At 46.2% G+C, this 16879-nt stretch overlaps 1 protein-coding gene across 1 annotated transcript in view; it reads left to right on the forward strand.

Annotated features, from left to right (window-relative positions):
* PRKCB (protein kinase C beta) overlaps window positions 1-16879 on the forward strand; it is a 232598-nt gene that overhangs the window by 184837 nt on the left and 30882 nt on the right. The window contains exons 10-13 of the mRNA XM_044980600.1: window positions 2681-2854; window positions 6181-6272; window positions 8534-8596; window positions 11388-11526. Of these exons, the coding sequence (XP_044836535.1) occupies window positions 2681-2854; window positions 6181-6272; window positions 8534-8596; window positions 11388-11526 (468 nt within the window). The remainder of the gene's footprint in view (window positions 1-2680; window positions 2855-6180; window positions 6273-8533; window positions 8597-11387; window positions 11527-16879) is intronic.

Here is a 16879-nt window from a genome sequence, read left to right on the forward strand (position 1 = left end):
AGAGAGTCGGGACCACTGAGATTCTAATCCTGGCTGGGGCAAGTCCCTCTGTTCTAGTGCAGTGCTTTCCCCATCGGCAGGGCAGGGGCAATACCATTAACCTGCCACACGGGGACCTGAGGGGATGCGTTAGCTGGGCTTTGATATGGAACTGTCAGGTGGTGGAGTTCCACTGTCCTCACCAGCCGGGAGTCTCATTTTAATGTGCAAATATTTGCCAAAACACTTGACCTATGCTCAGTCATCAGGGTTTTATGTACTAATCTTAGACACACTCAGACGCATTCTGCTCTGTTACACTCATTTAAATATAAAACTGCTCCCCTATGGGGTTAGTCTCGGTTTATAGTGCTGTACCACAGGAGAATTAGGCCCCGTGAACCCTATTTAATAAAACCCTTCCTAACCCTACGGTGAAACACAGATATTGTCACTGTATTTAATCTACCTCCTGTGACACTGTCTTGGGGGCATCCAGAACTGTAAATTACCTCCTCTGCCGCGGCATGCAAGAGATTTGCTGCTGCTGCTAGACTGTGCATCAGCTCCGTTACCAGCCCACTACGCTCCTCCAGACTCTGCCAGCCCTTACTTCACCATGCAGAGAACACTTGGACCAAGTCAGTGCCTGAGCCCCTTGAAAGAGCATTGGCCTGCAGTGTCCAGTCCTCACTGGACACTCACAGAAATTACCAAGTCCACTGTCTCCAGAGCGACGACAAACACACCTTCCTGTTGGCTCGGCTGAGGAGTCACACTTGAATATATTGTACTGAGAGGAACATTTAGTAAAGCCAAGAATAAGCTTATTAATAAAGAACAGCGATTCAAGTGATACTAAGCGAGGCTAATAAAAACCGAAAATGGTTATAAATAAACCAAAAGTCTAACATGCTTTCTAGTGACTAAACGTAACCATCTAAAACTGCCTTAGACAAGGATTGCTCACCGCAAGTCTCCTCTGTGTCAGAAGTGCCTGCCAGCCAGGATCCAGCTTTTGTGGATATAAACCGTGCTGCTCTTGTTGCTCTCGCAGAGGTTTGTTCCCTCTCTTCTTATAGGCCAGTAAATCTTTGAGATCTATCCTGTGAAATGCACCCCGAGAAAAAGTTCATCTCCCCCTCTATTCTTCAGCACCATACGCCATGCTGTTCTTCTCATCCTTCCCTTAGTTTCCTCTTCCTGCTGACTCAATATGCAAATATAATCCCCATTGTCTCTGGCAAACCCTGCTCCATTTACACATGAGAGACCTGGGCAGACCGGCAAGTCAACGTTCTTTTATCTGGGAAACCTTTATCAGCCCTGCCTGGTTTGCTTGGTTTAAACATATTTTCAATATACACAAACAGCTTCTTCATTGTTATCTGAACACCCATCATGCAATGGTCATGACGACCAGCATGTTACGAGCTTTCATTTGATACCTTACGCAACAGTCTTTGTAGATAAATACCATGCCAGCAATGTGTTAGGTGTAGTGAGTTGGTCAGGCCAGATAGGAGTTGCTGTGACAGAATCGTGGACCCTCTGCTGGGGGCATTGTGGCGCTCTTAGGGTCACATCTCCTATCACCCAAACAGCGGTATTTTTGCTGGGATTCGATTCTCTTGCCTTTCAAAAGTCCACAGGATGCTGCCTAGCATTTTTTTTCAGCTCTGCTACGGTCTTAAATTATTTCTGTTCCACTCTATTGATGTTCATTTCTCCTAATTTATTTTCAAAACAGCCTAACGTATGTTCTCAGTGTGACTAAGGATTTTAATAGTCTCTTTTAAATGTAAAGTAATTCCATTCCACTGACGATTTGAATTTAACACAGAGAGAGAAAATGGGAAGCAAACGTGGCCTCTGGTGAGCGGTGTTTGTTTCGGAAGCAGCCCACACCAAATTGAAGCAATGTATCTTAATAATCTGTGGGGTGTCGGCAGGATTTTCAGGAGTCCTCATTCGGGTTGATTTGATTAATGAGACAAAATCGCACTAGCAGGAGACGGCAGCCTCCATTTATTATAATAAATAAATCTGCAGATTGACACAACTGGTTTAAAATATTAGGTGAACAAATTATTCTTCATGAAGTAAAGCAGTTGCTGAGTGATGGGCCAGAGGAATAATTGTGTTTCAATTTACCCTGGGGGTATAAAAAGTGCCGCCTTTCATTCACTGTCAAACAAAGTGGAAGCAAATTAAGATAGTTACATAACTTTTTACCACTGTGGTATTTGATGAGGACTCTCTGAATCTGAGGTGCATCCACCAGTGCTGCTTCCATTCAGAGCACCCCAAATATGGATGGGCACTCGGAGAAGAAGGCTGGTCTTGTGGTTAAGTCCCTGCAGCAGAGATCTGGGTTAAATTCCTGGCTTTTCCAGAGACTCCAGGGTAAAGCATATAGGGCCAGATTCGTAATGGTATTAGGTGCCTGAAGATGATAGACTGAGAATCTGACCTCCAGTGTCTCTGTACTCCAATTCCCTGTCTGTGACATGAGGATACAAGTATTAAACTACCTCACCGTGTTGTTGGGAGAGTAAATATTTCTGAGACGCTCACACACCGTGGTAATGGGAGCCATAGCAAAATAAACAAGCCCTACGTGGATCTCCTGGCATCTGCGAGGACAAATTAGAAACGTGGCACAGGCACAGTGTAAGCAGTTCTCTCGTTTCCCACACAGGTCATGCTCTCGGAAAGAAAAGGCACCGATGAGCTCTATGCAGTTAAGATCCTGAAGAAGGACGTCGTTATTCAGGACGACGACGTGGAGTGCACGATGGTTGAGAAGCGAGTGCTGGCTCTGGCTGGGAAGCCTCCGTTCCTAACACAGCTTCACTCCTGCTTTCAAACAATGGTAAGTGGGCAACGCTTACGTTGACATCAGCCCTGTGCAAAATGCCCCTCCGAGAGGCCTTGTGTAACTGAGGAGTTTGTATCCAAGGCGAAAGTTAGCGTGAGTGAGTCCCCCCCAGGCACCGGGGACTCTAGACCAGCTTGGGGTGCGGTGAAGGGGAAGCGGCTCCAGTCACTTCCGGGCAGGGGTGGCAGGTAGAGACCTGCCCCGATATGCCTCATCATCCGAATCCAAGGAGAAGGGAATCCCCCTCCCACCCAAGTTCTCCCCATGCCTCGGGTGACCCTGAGACATTGCCGTGTGCTCTGAAGCACTATAGAAATGCCTGGAAATAAATATATGAATTAAATATTTGGCCAAATTTTCAGCCTCCTTTGAGCCTGCTGCTGATTTCACACTGCGCTCTCTGCGCACCCAAAGAACCACGCCGGGAAAAGTGCTCACATACGTTTCCCTCTTGCCAACCTCCTCGTATACCAAACTTTCATGCACCAAACACTGTCTCCCGGTCTGCACGTTCAAATATGGAGCCTCAGGCTGGGAACCTGGCAAATTTATCAGCCAGCACTTGATTGAATTAGACTTGATCCTTAATTCTTTCCGAAAGACCCTTGTCTAGGGTTTGAGTTACAGTCCAGGTAGCAAAATACCACTTTTGTCAGTATTTGCTGCTTGGAATTAAGAAGCTGAGCCGATGGTGAAACCTAATAAGAAATCAGAAATTTCCAATTGAAATAGGCATCTTATTAACTTCTGCAAATAATAAATAGCATTTTTTAAGCAGTCTCTGGCCAGCTGTTGAACAACTTGTAAATGAAAATGCCCAGGTACTTGTCAGCAGGAGCAGGGAACAGTAATCGGTATAGTCCTTTAGACGGACGCCAGTGGAGTCTGAGAGGATTACACTTTAATATTATCCCAGCAATTGGATTTACCAAACACATTCAGTGTATTTAAAGTGTGTGGCCCAGCTTTGCAGAACAGTAATCAAAATATGGCAGGGGAAGCTCTTTCAAACACCATCTTTGTGGCATCTGAAGTGAGTCAGTGCAGGATTATTTCTAGGAGACCTACAGTAGCTAAATAGTAATCATGTTTGTAAAGTAATCAAAATGTGTAGCAGAGTGTATTATCAAATGCAAGCACAAGCCCTCTGATTTCTGGGAGCACAGTTCAAAGACAAGTTCCCAGCCTGCACTGTTAGTTCAATTGACTAGTAAAGAAAAAAAAATCTCAAATCCACCTCTCAAAGAATGAGAGAATTATTGTTAAGGCATCACAGAGGGAAATTTTGCACCATCAGCTAAAAGCCTGTGGGCTCCAGCTAATCTGGAAAAAGGTGAGTGTGACTCTGGCATCTTTATAATCCCAGAGGCACGGCCAGCACAGGCCAGTCCTCGAGGGCTGCTGTTAACTGCCCGACAAGCGTAAAGGCACCTCTGGTTCCCATGTGGGCCAGGACGGAGATGAGCGCTTCCATCATAGTAAGCGATGATAATGGGTATTGTCCTGCCTTTGCCTCCAAGTTTCAGTGTGAAGCAAGGCAGGAGAAATGGTAAATAAAATCAGCAGAATAAACCCAAAGAATCCCATTGTTCCTGACTCAGCCCTTGCGTGTGACAGGGCCATGCATGTTTTATCAGAATCCTGGATAAGTCTTGGCATGCAATGATTGAACGTCGGTGGAAAATGCTGTTTCTCAGCGAGTTCAGTTATTCCACTCTCCCTGCACAATCCTGGCTCTTTTCTCCCAAACTGAGGATCAGAGTTGCTTTTCCTAGCTGGAGAATACAGATTTCTATTCTAGCCTGCAGTCAGGCCAGCCATCTGGCTTCTCTTTCTCTATATCTATATAAAAGAAAGGCTATATCTATAGCTCTATACACTTCTTTAAAGCACAAACATTCTGTTTTCCTCCAAAGTGAAGGAAGCTCAATGCCTGTTTTTTAGTACTGGCTTGGCTGTACTGAGTAGCCACCTTTTTAATGTTCTTCCCCATTGATGTTGATTGATACTGTTAGATAACCGTTCTGAGGACGTTCAATATTGTTTGACCTTCCAGTTAAAACATCTACTAATTTATTAACCCTTTATAAAGGTCCCTTGAATACAGAGTGTAACTAAGAGAGTGTAGGCTGAATATCGGCTCTGCAGAGAGTGACTTTCAGGGAGGATGAGGTCAGTGCAGCTTCCTTTTGGCTCACCTGATAGACCTGCTGTTTATGGGCCAGGAGGCTGCTAATTGAAATCTCTGCTGCAGCAATATGTTTGATGGATGGACACGCACAAGCGCAAACACACTCCGTGTCTGGTCCTCCAATGGCAGGTTTTCTGGCTGTGTAAGTGCACTAAGTGTTTGGCCACCATTTGGCAAATGCAAGAAGATTCAAGGGAGGCGTCCGGGCTGATGCGAACATTGCAGATGCCTTTTCTGCAGCTCTAGTTTTGGATTCTCTATTAGCTAAACGTTCTTGTGTAAAAGCTGCTGGCATATCAGTACTGCAAAAATATCAAGTGATCCAGGATCCCGAATGCGGCCGACAAACGTGTCATGAGATAAGAGATGAAAAAAGAAAGCCCTGATGTCAAAAAACCTGAGTGTAAATTGCTAACAGAGTTCCAAATTGAGCAAGTGTGTGTCCTTTCTCCACAAACTGCAGTGCGTTGTGCTGATGGAGCACAGCTCTCCCTGTGTTAATGCGAGTTGTGTCTGCAGAGTGGTTGAGGGGGGCAATAGTCTCACGGATGTGGCTGCTCCCTAACCTGGCTGGGAAAGGGGAGAGGGGGCAGGGGACCCCAGACTAGTCAGTAGTTCATTGGTTAGGATAATGAGCTGGGATGTGGGAGGGCACAGGTCCTGGGCCGTTGGCTGTTCTGGGGCAGGTTGCTCACATGCACACGCCTTGCACAGTATTTCAGAAGGGCTCGTTGTTCTTCCAGTGCAGAAAAAACCAAATGGCAAAACTTCCATTTTTTATTTTTTTGGGGGGCAAAACGCAATTCTTGTTCTTCGGCCAGTCCTACTCTGCCCCTACCTGCCTTATAGGCCAAAGCTTGCAACTGTCCCCGAGGTTATCCGATAATGGGCTCCACACATTTAGGAGTCTGTCTGGTTACCTTATATGCATCACACAGACCCAAGCTTTGCCTGCATCGTGTTGGAGGATGGGCACCAGTAATGACGGTGATGTGCCTTCGACAATCTATACATAGCATAAGTGGCACTTCTACTGGGAGTTAGGTGGCTGTGAATATCTACACCTCACTAAATTCCCTGCTCTCCTGATTCTGCTGCTGTTCTTAATTTTCTTGTTCTTTTCTTTTAGGATCGCTTATATTTTGTGATGGAATACGTGAATGGCGGGGACTTAATGTATCAGATTCAACAGGTTGGCAGGTTTAAAGAGCCCCATGCTGTGTAAGTTCAATATCCAGTGTTACCAACCCCCCCCCCGCCAAGGATGAATGTTATTTCATGGGTCTGTGGAGTGTATCTGCGGGTTTAGGAGATGTGGATCAATGTTCATGTTTTTGAGGGAGGAGACATGCAGAACGGGAGGGCAAGCAGAGGGACAGCAGGAATGCAAAGATGAAATGTTCCCGATCCAGCCCGATGGTCAGAAGTAATTGCAGAGAGCAGGTTTTATTGCCTCTTAGGCCTGAAAAAGCACCAGGGAGTGCCTACAAATTTCTCTCTAATTAAGCGTTTTGAGAGGCTGCAAATGGGATAGGTGACCATCTCCCGGGTTTGCTTGCTGGCAGTCAGAGGGCTGCTGAGCCTGGGCCTCGACCGGCTGTTGGTCTGTGTGTGTCAGAGAGCTGCAGAACTTCTTACAGAGCAAGGAGATTTCACACGTGTGTGTCCCAGGCCAGCCCATCTGTTGCCCAGACTGGAACCCCTCAGTGGGGAAATCTACACTGATGAATCTCATGTCTAAAAAGAGGCTCCCCTTGGGTTTGACTTTAAGCTACAACGTAACCTGCCACTGGCACGGTGTTGCCTTGTGCTCTTGTCTCTGCCTTTCCTTTGCCAGCATTGCTGGTCACCAGGAAGTTTGTGGGTGAGCAGGAATTCCTTCTGCAATTAGCACTCTCCTAAACAGTCTGCTGCATCTGCTAGATGAGCTCAGCCCAGAGTTCCTGATCCCACCAATGGGGGTTTTCAAGGCTGTGGTTTCTAGTCATGATCCCGTAAGGAGGAGCAGAGTGGATGACGCCTTTGGAGCAAATAGCGTGCCTTCCTGTCGGGAATAGGCTGTGCTCAGTGGGGGGTGTCTGATGTGCATCTGGGTCAAGATTCTCAAAAATGGGTTCCTGAAGTTACACCCCTAAGTGCACATTTAGACACGTCAATCAGTGGCCTGAATCCCAAATGTGCAGAGCATGCAGCAGTTCCTGTTGACTCCAGTGCGTGGGAGACGCACTTTTGGAAAGGAGACCATCTTACGTACGTGCTTAAATATGGACTCAGGAGCCCAACTTTAGTTCTCCATTGTGTTTAAAACCTTGGCCCTAGATCATCACATACAAGGAGATTGCAAAGGCCTTCTAAGGAGAGTCCTGCATGTCCCCACATTACGGCAACCTGTCCTTCCCATCCAGAGACCCCTGCATAGTGCTTCTCTCTGGCTAGCCAGCTGAGGCCCTCTGAGGGCCGCACAAGGGACTCCTTTATATGGAGGTGAAGATGCTGTCTGCACAGCTCTCCCCCCAGCCTGGGGGCCACAATTGGATTCCCCCAGTTTTAATCCATTGACTAAGCAACTGTGCTGTGACGTGTGTACGCAGTGAAGCTGTTCTGTCGAGTGGAACAAGCCTTTCCTATTGGGCTGGGCCTTTGCCATGGACCGTCTTGAGAGAGAGCCACAGTCTTGTGCTTTGGGATCCACAATGGAACGTGGTTTTAACGTGATTTCATGCTGGTAAAAGGTGCCAGAGGCTCCCTAGAAGTGATCGATTTAGCAGAGCGCAGGCTGCAGCAATGGGAGCTTCCCCTCGCCCTGCCATGGAGACATGCCTCAATCCTGCCCTGGAGGGGCCATCCCTAGATATCCAAGAGGAACAATCAGTCTTTGGCTGCTTTACTCAGCTGCCAGCCAGGTGCTGATAGTGGCTTTGGTACCTGCTGACTATAATCTGGGCTGAGGATAACAAAATGTTCCACAAACCCACCAAATACGCTTTTTTTTTTTTTTTTTAAACAGCCTCTCCAGATATAGGCTGGGTTTAACGCAGCGTCCTTTCCAAGGGATCCTGTATAGTTCAGGCACAGTCCTCTGAGCACAGAATATTCTTTAACAGACGTTACCATTGGTTTCTTTATCTTCTTGGCCTCCCCATGATGACATGTAATTTTGTGTGTCATGTTCAATCACCCCATAGTAACGAACAGTCATAGATCTTGACTCCTTTATTTTAAACATGGAGATCTATGTAATCAGAAGTGACAGCCCCACACTAGCCCACAGCAACCTGGTCGTGTGATTACCCGATCTGTGGCAGAGGAGAAGCTATGTCACTCTTGCATGATACTTGTCCAGTGTTTTTCCAGTGCGCTTGCCTTTATCCTTTTGGGATGTAGGCCCAGTGTGTTTCATTTTGTGTAATTAGATTTGAAAGCTTTTCATTTTAATTTATCTGTTTTAATTATCAGTATTCCTGTTAAATCTTTAATTTCAGATTCTATGCAGCAGAAATTGCTATTGGCCTCTTCTTCCTACAAAGCAAAGGCATCATTTATCGGTAGGTGAACATATTCCCCCTCTCTCCCCTCCTAAAGAACTGGTGCAAAAATATGAGCCTGTTTATTACAATGTCTGGACTTTGTGCTTAGGGTTCAAGGAGTCTTTTTGTGTCAGCTAAGTGACCTAGTAATCAGCACAGCAGCCCACTGCAGTGTCATGGAGCAGTTTGGCAGCTGTCCGTGGGGTATACATGCAGTGAATAGAACTGGAGACCTGTTAATGTTAGTGCTTTATGAGAGCATGATTCTCTTTTACCCTGGTTTTGTAGGGAAGAGAGCTCATAAAAGTGGTTTTGATTTTTTTTCCTGCCTCCCTGTTTTACATTTCTGTTTGGACAACGTAAATCACAGCTGTGAGATGTGTATTTTACTAGGGAGCATTGTTTTCTCATCTTTGAGACTTTGTGAGTGCTTAGGAGTGGTTTGTCCTGAGACTTGCGGTATAAATCTGGCACTTACCGTTCCAGTGCTTGCAATGTGAGTTACAACATGCTAGGTTAGCTAGATTCCTGGCAGGCCTGGACAGCACTCTGAGGCTTCTGGCCAGGCACTGAAACTAGCCATCGCTCTTTCACATGCTGGAGTCTCCACAAGGCCCAAGGTAAAGCAGAACATCCTTAATGAATGTCAGATGTCATTAACTGCCCGTGAAGGAGAATGCTGACTGCACTAGTGTAGTCATGAGTTACTGAACACTCTGCTCCAAAGACGAAAGCAGTCAGGACAACCAGACATGAGGGACACTTTTTTTTTGCCATTGACAGTTGCAGAGAGACATTGTAAGTTCACTAGTACTTTGTGCTGCTTCTCCCTATAAAACTGAATACAGCCTTTTGTGTATCTGTCCTTGTCCAATCCAAATTCTAAGCACCGTTGCCATAGTTAGTGAGGTCTAACAAAAAGTGAGCAACTGTAAATTGTGCTATTCCCACTATTGCACTTTCACTTAATTGACCAATTTGTCGAGCTGAGGAAGTGCGTAAAGTATAATTTTTGCATATGAAATGATCTTGGCTCCAAATAGCTAAATCTAATTTCTCCATGAAGTGTGTTGCGACACTGAATGATGAATTGTCCATCCCAAACCCTTTATACTCTTCCGTTGGTGTCCCTTTCCATGTCACTGCAGGATTAACACAGTCTCACTCCTGGTCTCCCCGTCACTCTGTGCTCCCCAAATGTTTTTGTGATTACACCAGGGAAACCAGCTCATGACATCTTTGTTCCTTCCGAGTTGAGTCATGATACATGGTTTCAGTTAACTGGGGAATTTGTAGTCCAGAGCTCTTGTATTATCTCTTCGCCATAATACTGGTGCATTCAGAGGCGGGATGAACCTTTGTACATGTACCAGAGGCTCTGCCGCTGAGACTCAAGTTAGCAGATGAAATGTATGCATGGTTCTGTTTATGCTGGAGGCCAGTTGGCTGCTGGGTGAGAAGCCAAAGAGGGAGAGGAGTTTAGCTGCTGCTACTAAAATATTAGCTGGAGGGAAATCAAGGAGGGGCAAAGGGTTTATTTCCACCCTAACTAGTGGTTATTTTCCAGCCTTCCTTTTCCAGTAGACCCTCCTGTAGCTTGTGTTAGAAGCGAAAATGGGTAACTTGCGTTAGAATAGCAGATCCAGAGCATATGACAGAGGTATTGTGAAAAGGGGAACCAAACCATGAACTTAAACAAAAACACCTTTACAGAAACTCAGGTGATTGTCTGCCGCCTTTCTGAATGACAACAGCTCGTCTCCTGCTTGGGGGCTCTGGGCTAGATCTTTAGCTGGCCTAACTCTCCATAGCTCTATGAAGTCCATGGAGCTATGCCTGTTTACATGAGATAAGAATCTGGCCCTGTCCATCAAACTGGTTGACATTAACTTCATGATGTGCCCTCAGCTTCAGTTCTGTGGTGTATGATTTCCGTTACCCCGTTAAAGAGATTTGCAGCCTGGGGCACAGCTTCATAAATCTTGATAGAAGATGGGAATTGACTCAGTTCATAGTTTGCACCATGACAAACATGGGTTACCGGTCTGATGGCCTTGCTGTACCCTGTGGACAGAGATACAGCATATACACCCTTACCCCAAACAGAGACCTTTGGCTTATTGTACAGGACATAAACAAGAAAATAATAACACAGACCACATAGCTGCTTGGTAATTACATGGGGATCTACTTATACTTGAAATACTGAACATTCACTGAAAGGCAACCCTCCAATTCTTTCTTTTAGTGTAACCCACTGGCCGCATCTTAGCCGACACTGGAGAACTGACCCAGGGATCTCCAGAGCTGACAGCATGAGTCTCTACAGCTTGAGCTAAAGAGCCTGGAGCTGAGAGGTGTAGCAGACTCATATCTTCTGCGGGTCAGGCACAGAGGCCTGTTGTGTTACATTAGGAAGAGAAGTTTAGATAATGCTAGAACCTTTCCTGACTTGGTACCATCTACCTTTTGGTTACATGTGAACTCCAAATACACTTTGAGGTGCATAGAAATAAAGATGGAAAAATGATCTATGAAGTCAATCTCCCTGCTAGTGCAAGATTGTTCTGTACAGTATATTTTCCAGTGTGTTGTCTAGCCTGGCGTTTATGTGGAAGATTTCACATCTAGGTTTATGCCTAGATTTCATTCTGAATCATTATCCCCAGGACGTCTTCCTACAAAGAGTGTATGTGTGAGGGAGAGCCCTTTGCCCGAATGAGCTTGGATGCAGTTCTGTTGGCTTTCTTTACTACATCCTTTCAATTTTACCCTTCTGTGTAACAGTTATTTTACTGTCTTGCTGTAGAGACCTAAAGCTAGACAACGTGATGCTGGATAACGAGGGGCACATAAAGATCGCGGACTTTGGCATGTGTAAGGAGAACATCTGGGACGGAGCAACTACCAAGACCTTTTGCGGCACTCCTGACTACATTGCGCCCGAGGTGAGGGAATGAGATGTGCAGCAGAGGCTCCTAGCTGATGGGTTTTCAAGGATAAAAATATCTTATGGAAATATGTATTTCATAAAACACCTTTTGCTTCTGTGACCAAGATTTGAATGGATACAGGCAGAGAAAACACAATAGCTTCAGTGGCTTTTGTCACTCAGTAGATGCATTGAATAGCTTTTGTCATAAGCCCTCCAACAATCATTGTCAGTTGAGAGCATTTCCTTCAGAGATGCCTGTGTGACTGAGTCTGGAGGTGGCTTGAGTTTTTCAAACCGGAGATAAGGGCGATCCCTCTAAGGCCAGCTGGAGAATGCATGCAAACCAAAATGGGCACCAGAGCTAACTGGGAATTTTCCCTTGGAATGATTTTGCAACAGAATGTGCAGTTTCTACAAAGTTTAAATTTTTGGTGGAAAAATCAATTTTTCCAGTTTGGAAAATCAAAATCAAATATTTCATTTAGGATTGGTTTGACCTGATTTGGAATATTTCATTTTTTTTTAACAGACCCAAAATGATTTGTTTCAAATGACTTCAATAAAACGTAAACTACACTTTCCTATTATGACACATTGCCTTATGGGAGCTGTCAGGGCTCCCAGTAGGGCTACATCTACCATAAGGCAACGTGCAGATTTCATTCTGGCCAAGCTGTGTGGGCCATCATGGCAGTCACGTGACTCTGGATACATTGTGGGGAATGTCCTCAAGCCGGAAGCCGGGGTCAAAGGTGAAAATGAAGGCATTGTGATCCCAAACTACAACTCCCATAAGGCAATGGGTTACGATAAGAAAATACAGTTTAATGTTGAAATGACTCAAAACAAAGCATTTTTGTGTCATTTCAAAAAACTGAAATAAAACATTTTGATTTCGGGAAAGTCTAAATGTTTTGTTTGGATCAAAAATATTTCAACACTTCAAAGTCAATTCCCCCCCCCCCCCCGGCCGAATTTCCATTACAAGGAGAGTTTTTACTTCCCATCTCATAGCGCCAGTGTTGGAATGTCAGAATTCCCTGCAGGAAAGAAATTCTCTGTTTTGCTCAGCTCCCACAGGGGCCCATCACTGTGTCTGCCAGGCTCTGGCAGCTGGGCTTTGTCACCCAGGACTGTACTTGAACATTCACTCATTTAAATATTCCTGTGGTCCGGGCTGCTTCTCCCACTGACCCCAGCAGCAGCAATTAGGCATTACTATTAGGTTTGCCTACCAGCAGCAAGGAAGCCAAAGGCCTGTCAGTCAAAGCTAATGTCTGAGCATCAGTCCACCCACCTCCTTCCCAGCTCGCTGTGACCTGCAGGCAAGGAGTTGCTTCCGTTCTCTGCTCTCATTCCACCTTTTCAGTGCCCTCTTCCAGCTGCTGGATGGTGGAAGGAGGGGAAGGGAATGCAGCAAGGAGAAATCCTTTATTGCAAAGATCCTGCTTGCAACTTTAAGGGGTTCCAGCCAGACAGGAGGGAACCAGCGGGAAGATTCTCTCCCGCTCCCTCAAACCACCTTCTCAAGGGCTCAGCACGGGTTGTTGGCTCTGAATCAATCCCCTTCCTCTAGACACAGAGGGCTGTTGCCAGCTCCATTTCCATGCAGCACGACTGGGTCTCTGTGCCTGTTGGCCAGCCAGCTTGAGAGCTCTGGACAGAGACCCAACAAACGCCATGGCCCCCTTAGCAAGCTATGTTCTGCTGGCCTCCCTGGGTTTCTGGTTTGGGGATCAGTATCTGGGGTGCAGTCTCTGCCCCTCCCCTGGCAGCCCAGTTTGTTCCCCATCGTCATTCCCCCTCCAGCCCAGTGGAATGTGGTGTTTAGTGGAGTCACCCTTGCTGCTGGGGATACGGGTACTAATCTGCCTATGAATGTGGTCTCTCTGCACCCCTTCTCCAGTGCCCCAAGAGCTCTTCTCCTCACACCCAGACTCCCTTTCACTGGGGTGGGGCAGCAGGGTTCCTCTGACTCGGGAGGCCTCTCCTTCTCCATCTTCCCCTCCTCATGTATGCTCTCCTGCTGGGTTCTGCGGGCAAGGCTACTCTGTCTCCAGGCCGTACTCCTCTCCCAGGACCACTCCTCATAGGGACCTGTCTCTGTCCTGATTCCCTAGCAATTCTGCTTCTGTGTGTGTGTAAGAGAGATCCCTGTTCCCATGTCCAAATCTTCCATGGAGAGCCCACTCACCATCCTCCCAGCCCTGGGGACACGTGCCCTGCCCATTCATTCACAGCTGAGAGCCAGTAGTGTATTACAGCAGCAGCACTGCAGCATGTAGGTTGACAGTTCAAGACTGCCTGAGACCTTTCTAGTGAATACGCTCTGACCAGGGAGGCAGGTTCTCCTTCCTCCTGAATGTCAAGGAACCTGGTCCAGGAATCTGCAGGACGGCTCAATAGCCACGTCGCTCCATAAGGCCTTGCCTCACTCAGGGAGGCCGACAAGGACTCTGTCCCTTTCGCAGCTTTGGCTCAGGGTGCAGGAGGATGGAAGCTTTTGGCCTTCACAAGGCCCGGTTCGCAAGGTGTTAAATGTGCAGAAATTCTCCCCTTCATTCGGTCTGGGGAATTCCTGCCTTCCCCAGGCTCTTCCCATTCTACAAGGCCCTGGGATAAGTGCTCTCTTAAAGCAAAACCCCCCTTCTTGTTATGGGGCCCTCGGGGGGGGGCATTCATGAGCTCCCAATCTGGTTCTACACCCACGGTCCTGGGAATCCTATTACATTGTCTCCGTCTAGCCAGCCCACTGGTGCGACTGTGCAGCCACCTGTCTGGGTGACGGCTCCCTTTGGTCTGCTCTTTCGTTCAGTTGGGTCTGCCTCTTGATTTGGCTGCTGTCCAAGTACTCGCAGAAATGCTGAGTCCCCATTGCCAGTCTTTGCCAGGTGGGGAATCCGTATGTTGTGTTTTCCTACCTGGGTGGTGGAGTCATTTCTGCCCCCCAGCCCCTTGAGTGCAGAAATCGAGTCAAAGATCTTTGTCCTCTTAGATCGTGGTTTTCTCATGACTGGACAAGGCTCCATCTCTCCCCCGCTCCTGGGATTTCTCACTGGAGCTCACATTTGGAGCAGACTGGCCGCAGAGGGCAGAAGCGTCTGTTTCTGAAATCTGTAAGGTGGCCACCTGGTCCTCATCTTTATTTGGCCTGACCTTGTTGGCTCTGCCCTCAATTGCTGATACTTTGTTGCCCATTAAGGCTTCCAGGACTTCCATAAGGTAAAGCACCTCCATCCGCTCACTGCATGCTACATGCATTGTTTGTAAATGGTGTCACTGGATTGGATGGGAAAAGAGGGACATCCGATAAGGGAGAACTACTCACCAGTAGGTTTTCTGGCTGTAGTCAGCCCTTCTCCCGTCCCAGCCGTGACGGAGGGTTATCTCCCTGTCCTTGTACTGGAAGTCTCTCGTTGGAATGCAAGTGGGTGGGCAGCGTATCACTGGCCTTGCGTGACTGATCAGTTTCCTCATTGCATCTCATAGAGAGAATTACCAGTGCCTAATATTCCCTTATCAAAATAATCCTGAGACATCCCCGTCCTGTTACTCGCAATGAGAGGCTGCAGGTGCTCTGAAATAACTTCATAGCAGTGTCTCCAAACTGTTCAATATCTTAATGCTCGTGTCAGCTTATTACTTTAACAACTGATGGCCTTGCATGTGACAAATTATGCTTAAAGTACTGCCTGGGGGTATCTTAGCCATTTATTTAAGGTAGCCAATGTTGCGCTTGCTCGTAAATACCTGTCCCCTTAAAAAAACAAAAAACAAAGAAATCTTCTTACGTTCTGCCTGAATGCTCAGCAATGAAACATTAGTATTTACCCACTGAAACATTTTAAGGAAATAAATCCCCTTCAGATGTATGTCCGATTATGTCCTAGTATTCTAAACTGCTTTGTGTTTTGTCTCAGCCAGGTAGCTATTTAATTACTAGCCCAAATGTGTGTTATGTAGCCTCTGTGTATTAAGAGTAATAGCTCTGTTGCTGTGGGTGAATAATACTCCTTCAAAGCAGGACAAATGACCACGTCCTTTCGTAGTCAACTGAGCATTATCACTTAAGCATTTATTTTCCTTGGTTTAATTTGTTTTTTTTCAATGAAAAAGCAGAGAATGGGAAATTAGGATGCAAATGGATTCAGGAATAGTATTATTATTTACCCCTTTGATAGTGCTCTTTACTTGTAGATCTCAAGGCAGTAAGTAAATTTATCCCCATTTCATAAATGGGGAAACTATGCACATGCACTTGGCCAGCATCACACAGCTGTTCAGTAGCAGAGCCAAGATTAGGACCCAAATTCCAGTGCAGTTCCCTCTCCACTAGGCTCTACTGCCTTCCATTAAGAAGCTGAAAAAACATCCTGTGACTTGCTTGACCCATTTGCTGGGGCTCTGTTATAAGGTACAAGTCACCCTGGTACCTAATGGACTGCAGTGAGTATGAGTGACCATCACTGGTACAGTTTCCTGTGAAGAGAGAGTGCTATTTAGTGGTTGTTTTTGCTGGTGTTTTATTTACAGACATTGGTTTCCTAGAAGGTTTTTTTGTTTGGTTGTTTTATTTAATATTTTTTACTCTTAGAGGACTTTGGTGTGAACAGTTCACCCCTGAATTTCCCAGGGCATTGGCAAATCACCAAAAACCAAATGAAAGGAACACTAAGTGAACTAGAAGTCAAGGAAATTCAGAGCTGAAACTCCGTGTCAGATCTCAGTAGTTCAGCACCACTGAAAGGAAAAGGAACAGTCCCCAATTCAACAAGCTATGTGCCTGATTTTAAGCACACTGCTCATGTCTTTACAATCAGGCACGTGTGTAAGGACTTTGCTGAATCAGGGCCCCTGTGAAGTTAAGGACAGCATATCAGCACTGATCTTTAGACTTAACTGAATGTCATTGCTTTTGTAGATTTAAAGTAGACTGTTAATAGGTCATTTGATGAGGCCTGTGATTTAAAGACTGAAAACACCTTAGTTTCCTGATGGGGCAGTAATGGATCGTGGTAAGAGGCCATAATTAGGCTCTGTGTCGTACACCAGAGTGGTAACTTTGGAAGGGTTCTGATCCATTAGGCCGATAGGATTGGTCGTGTATTGTTTATCTGAACCCTGCCCCATGAGCCTCTTGTATGTAGCCGGGTCCTTTCCAAACTATCGGCAGAGAGAAGCTCTTGTTATAACCTGCTCCATTTCATGGCTGTAATCAAATGCAAATGGCTGTTTGCATTATGGAAGATTGACAGAGTAATCTGAAAAATAACCAGTTGCCTTTTGTTCTTTGGGGCTGTTGTTCTCCGAGGGAGGGGAGGTGGAATGTGCCAGGGTTTTCTCTTTATGTAGGAGAGAAACGGGGC

This window comes from Mauremys mutica, chromosome 11 (assembly GCF_020497125.1).
Source record: "Mauremys mutica isolate MM-2020 ecotype Southern chromosome 11, ASM2049712v1, whole genome shotgun sequence".
NCBI lineage: Eukaryota > Metazoa > Chordata > Testudines > Geoemydidae > Mauremys > Mauremys mutica.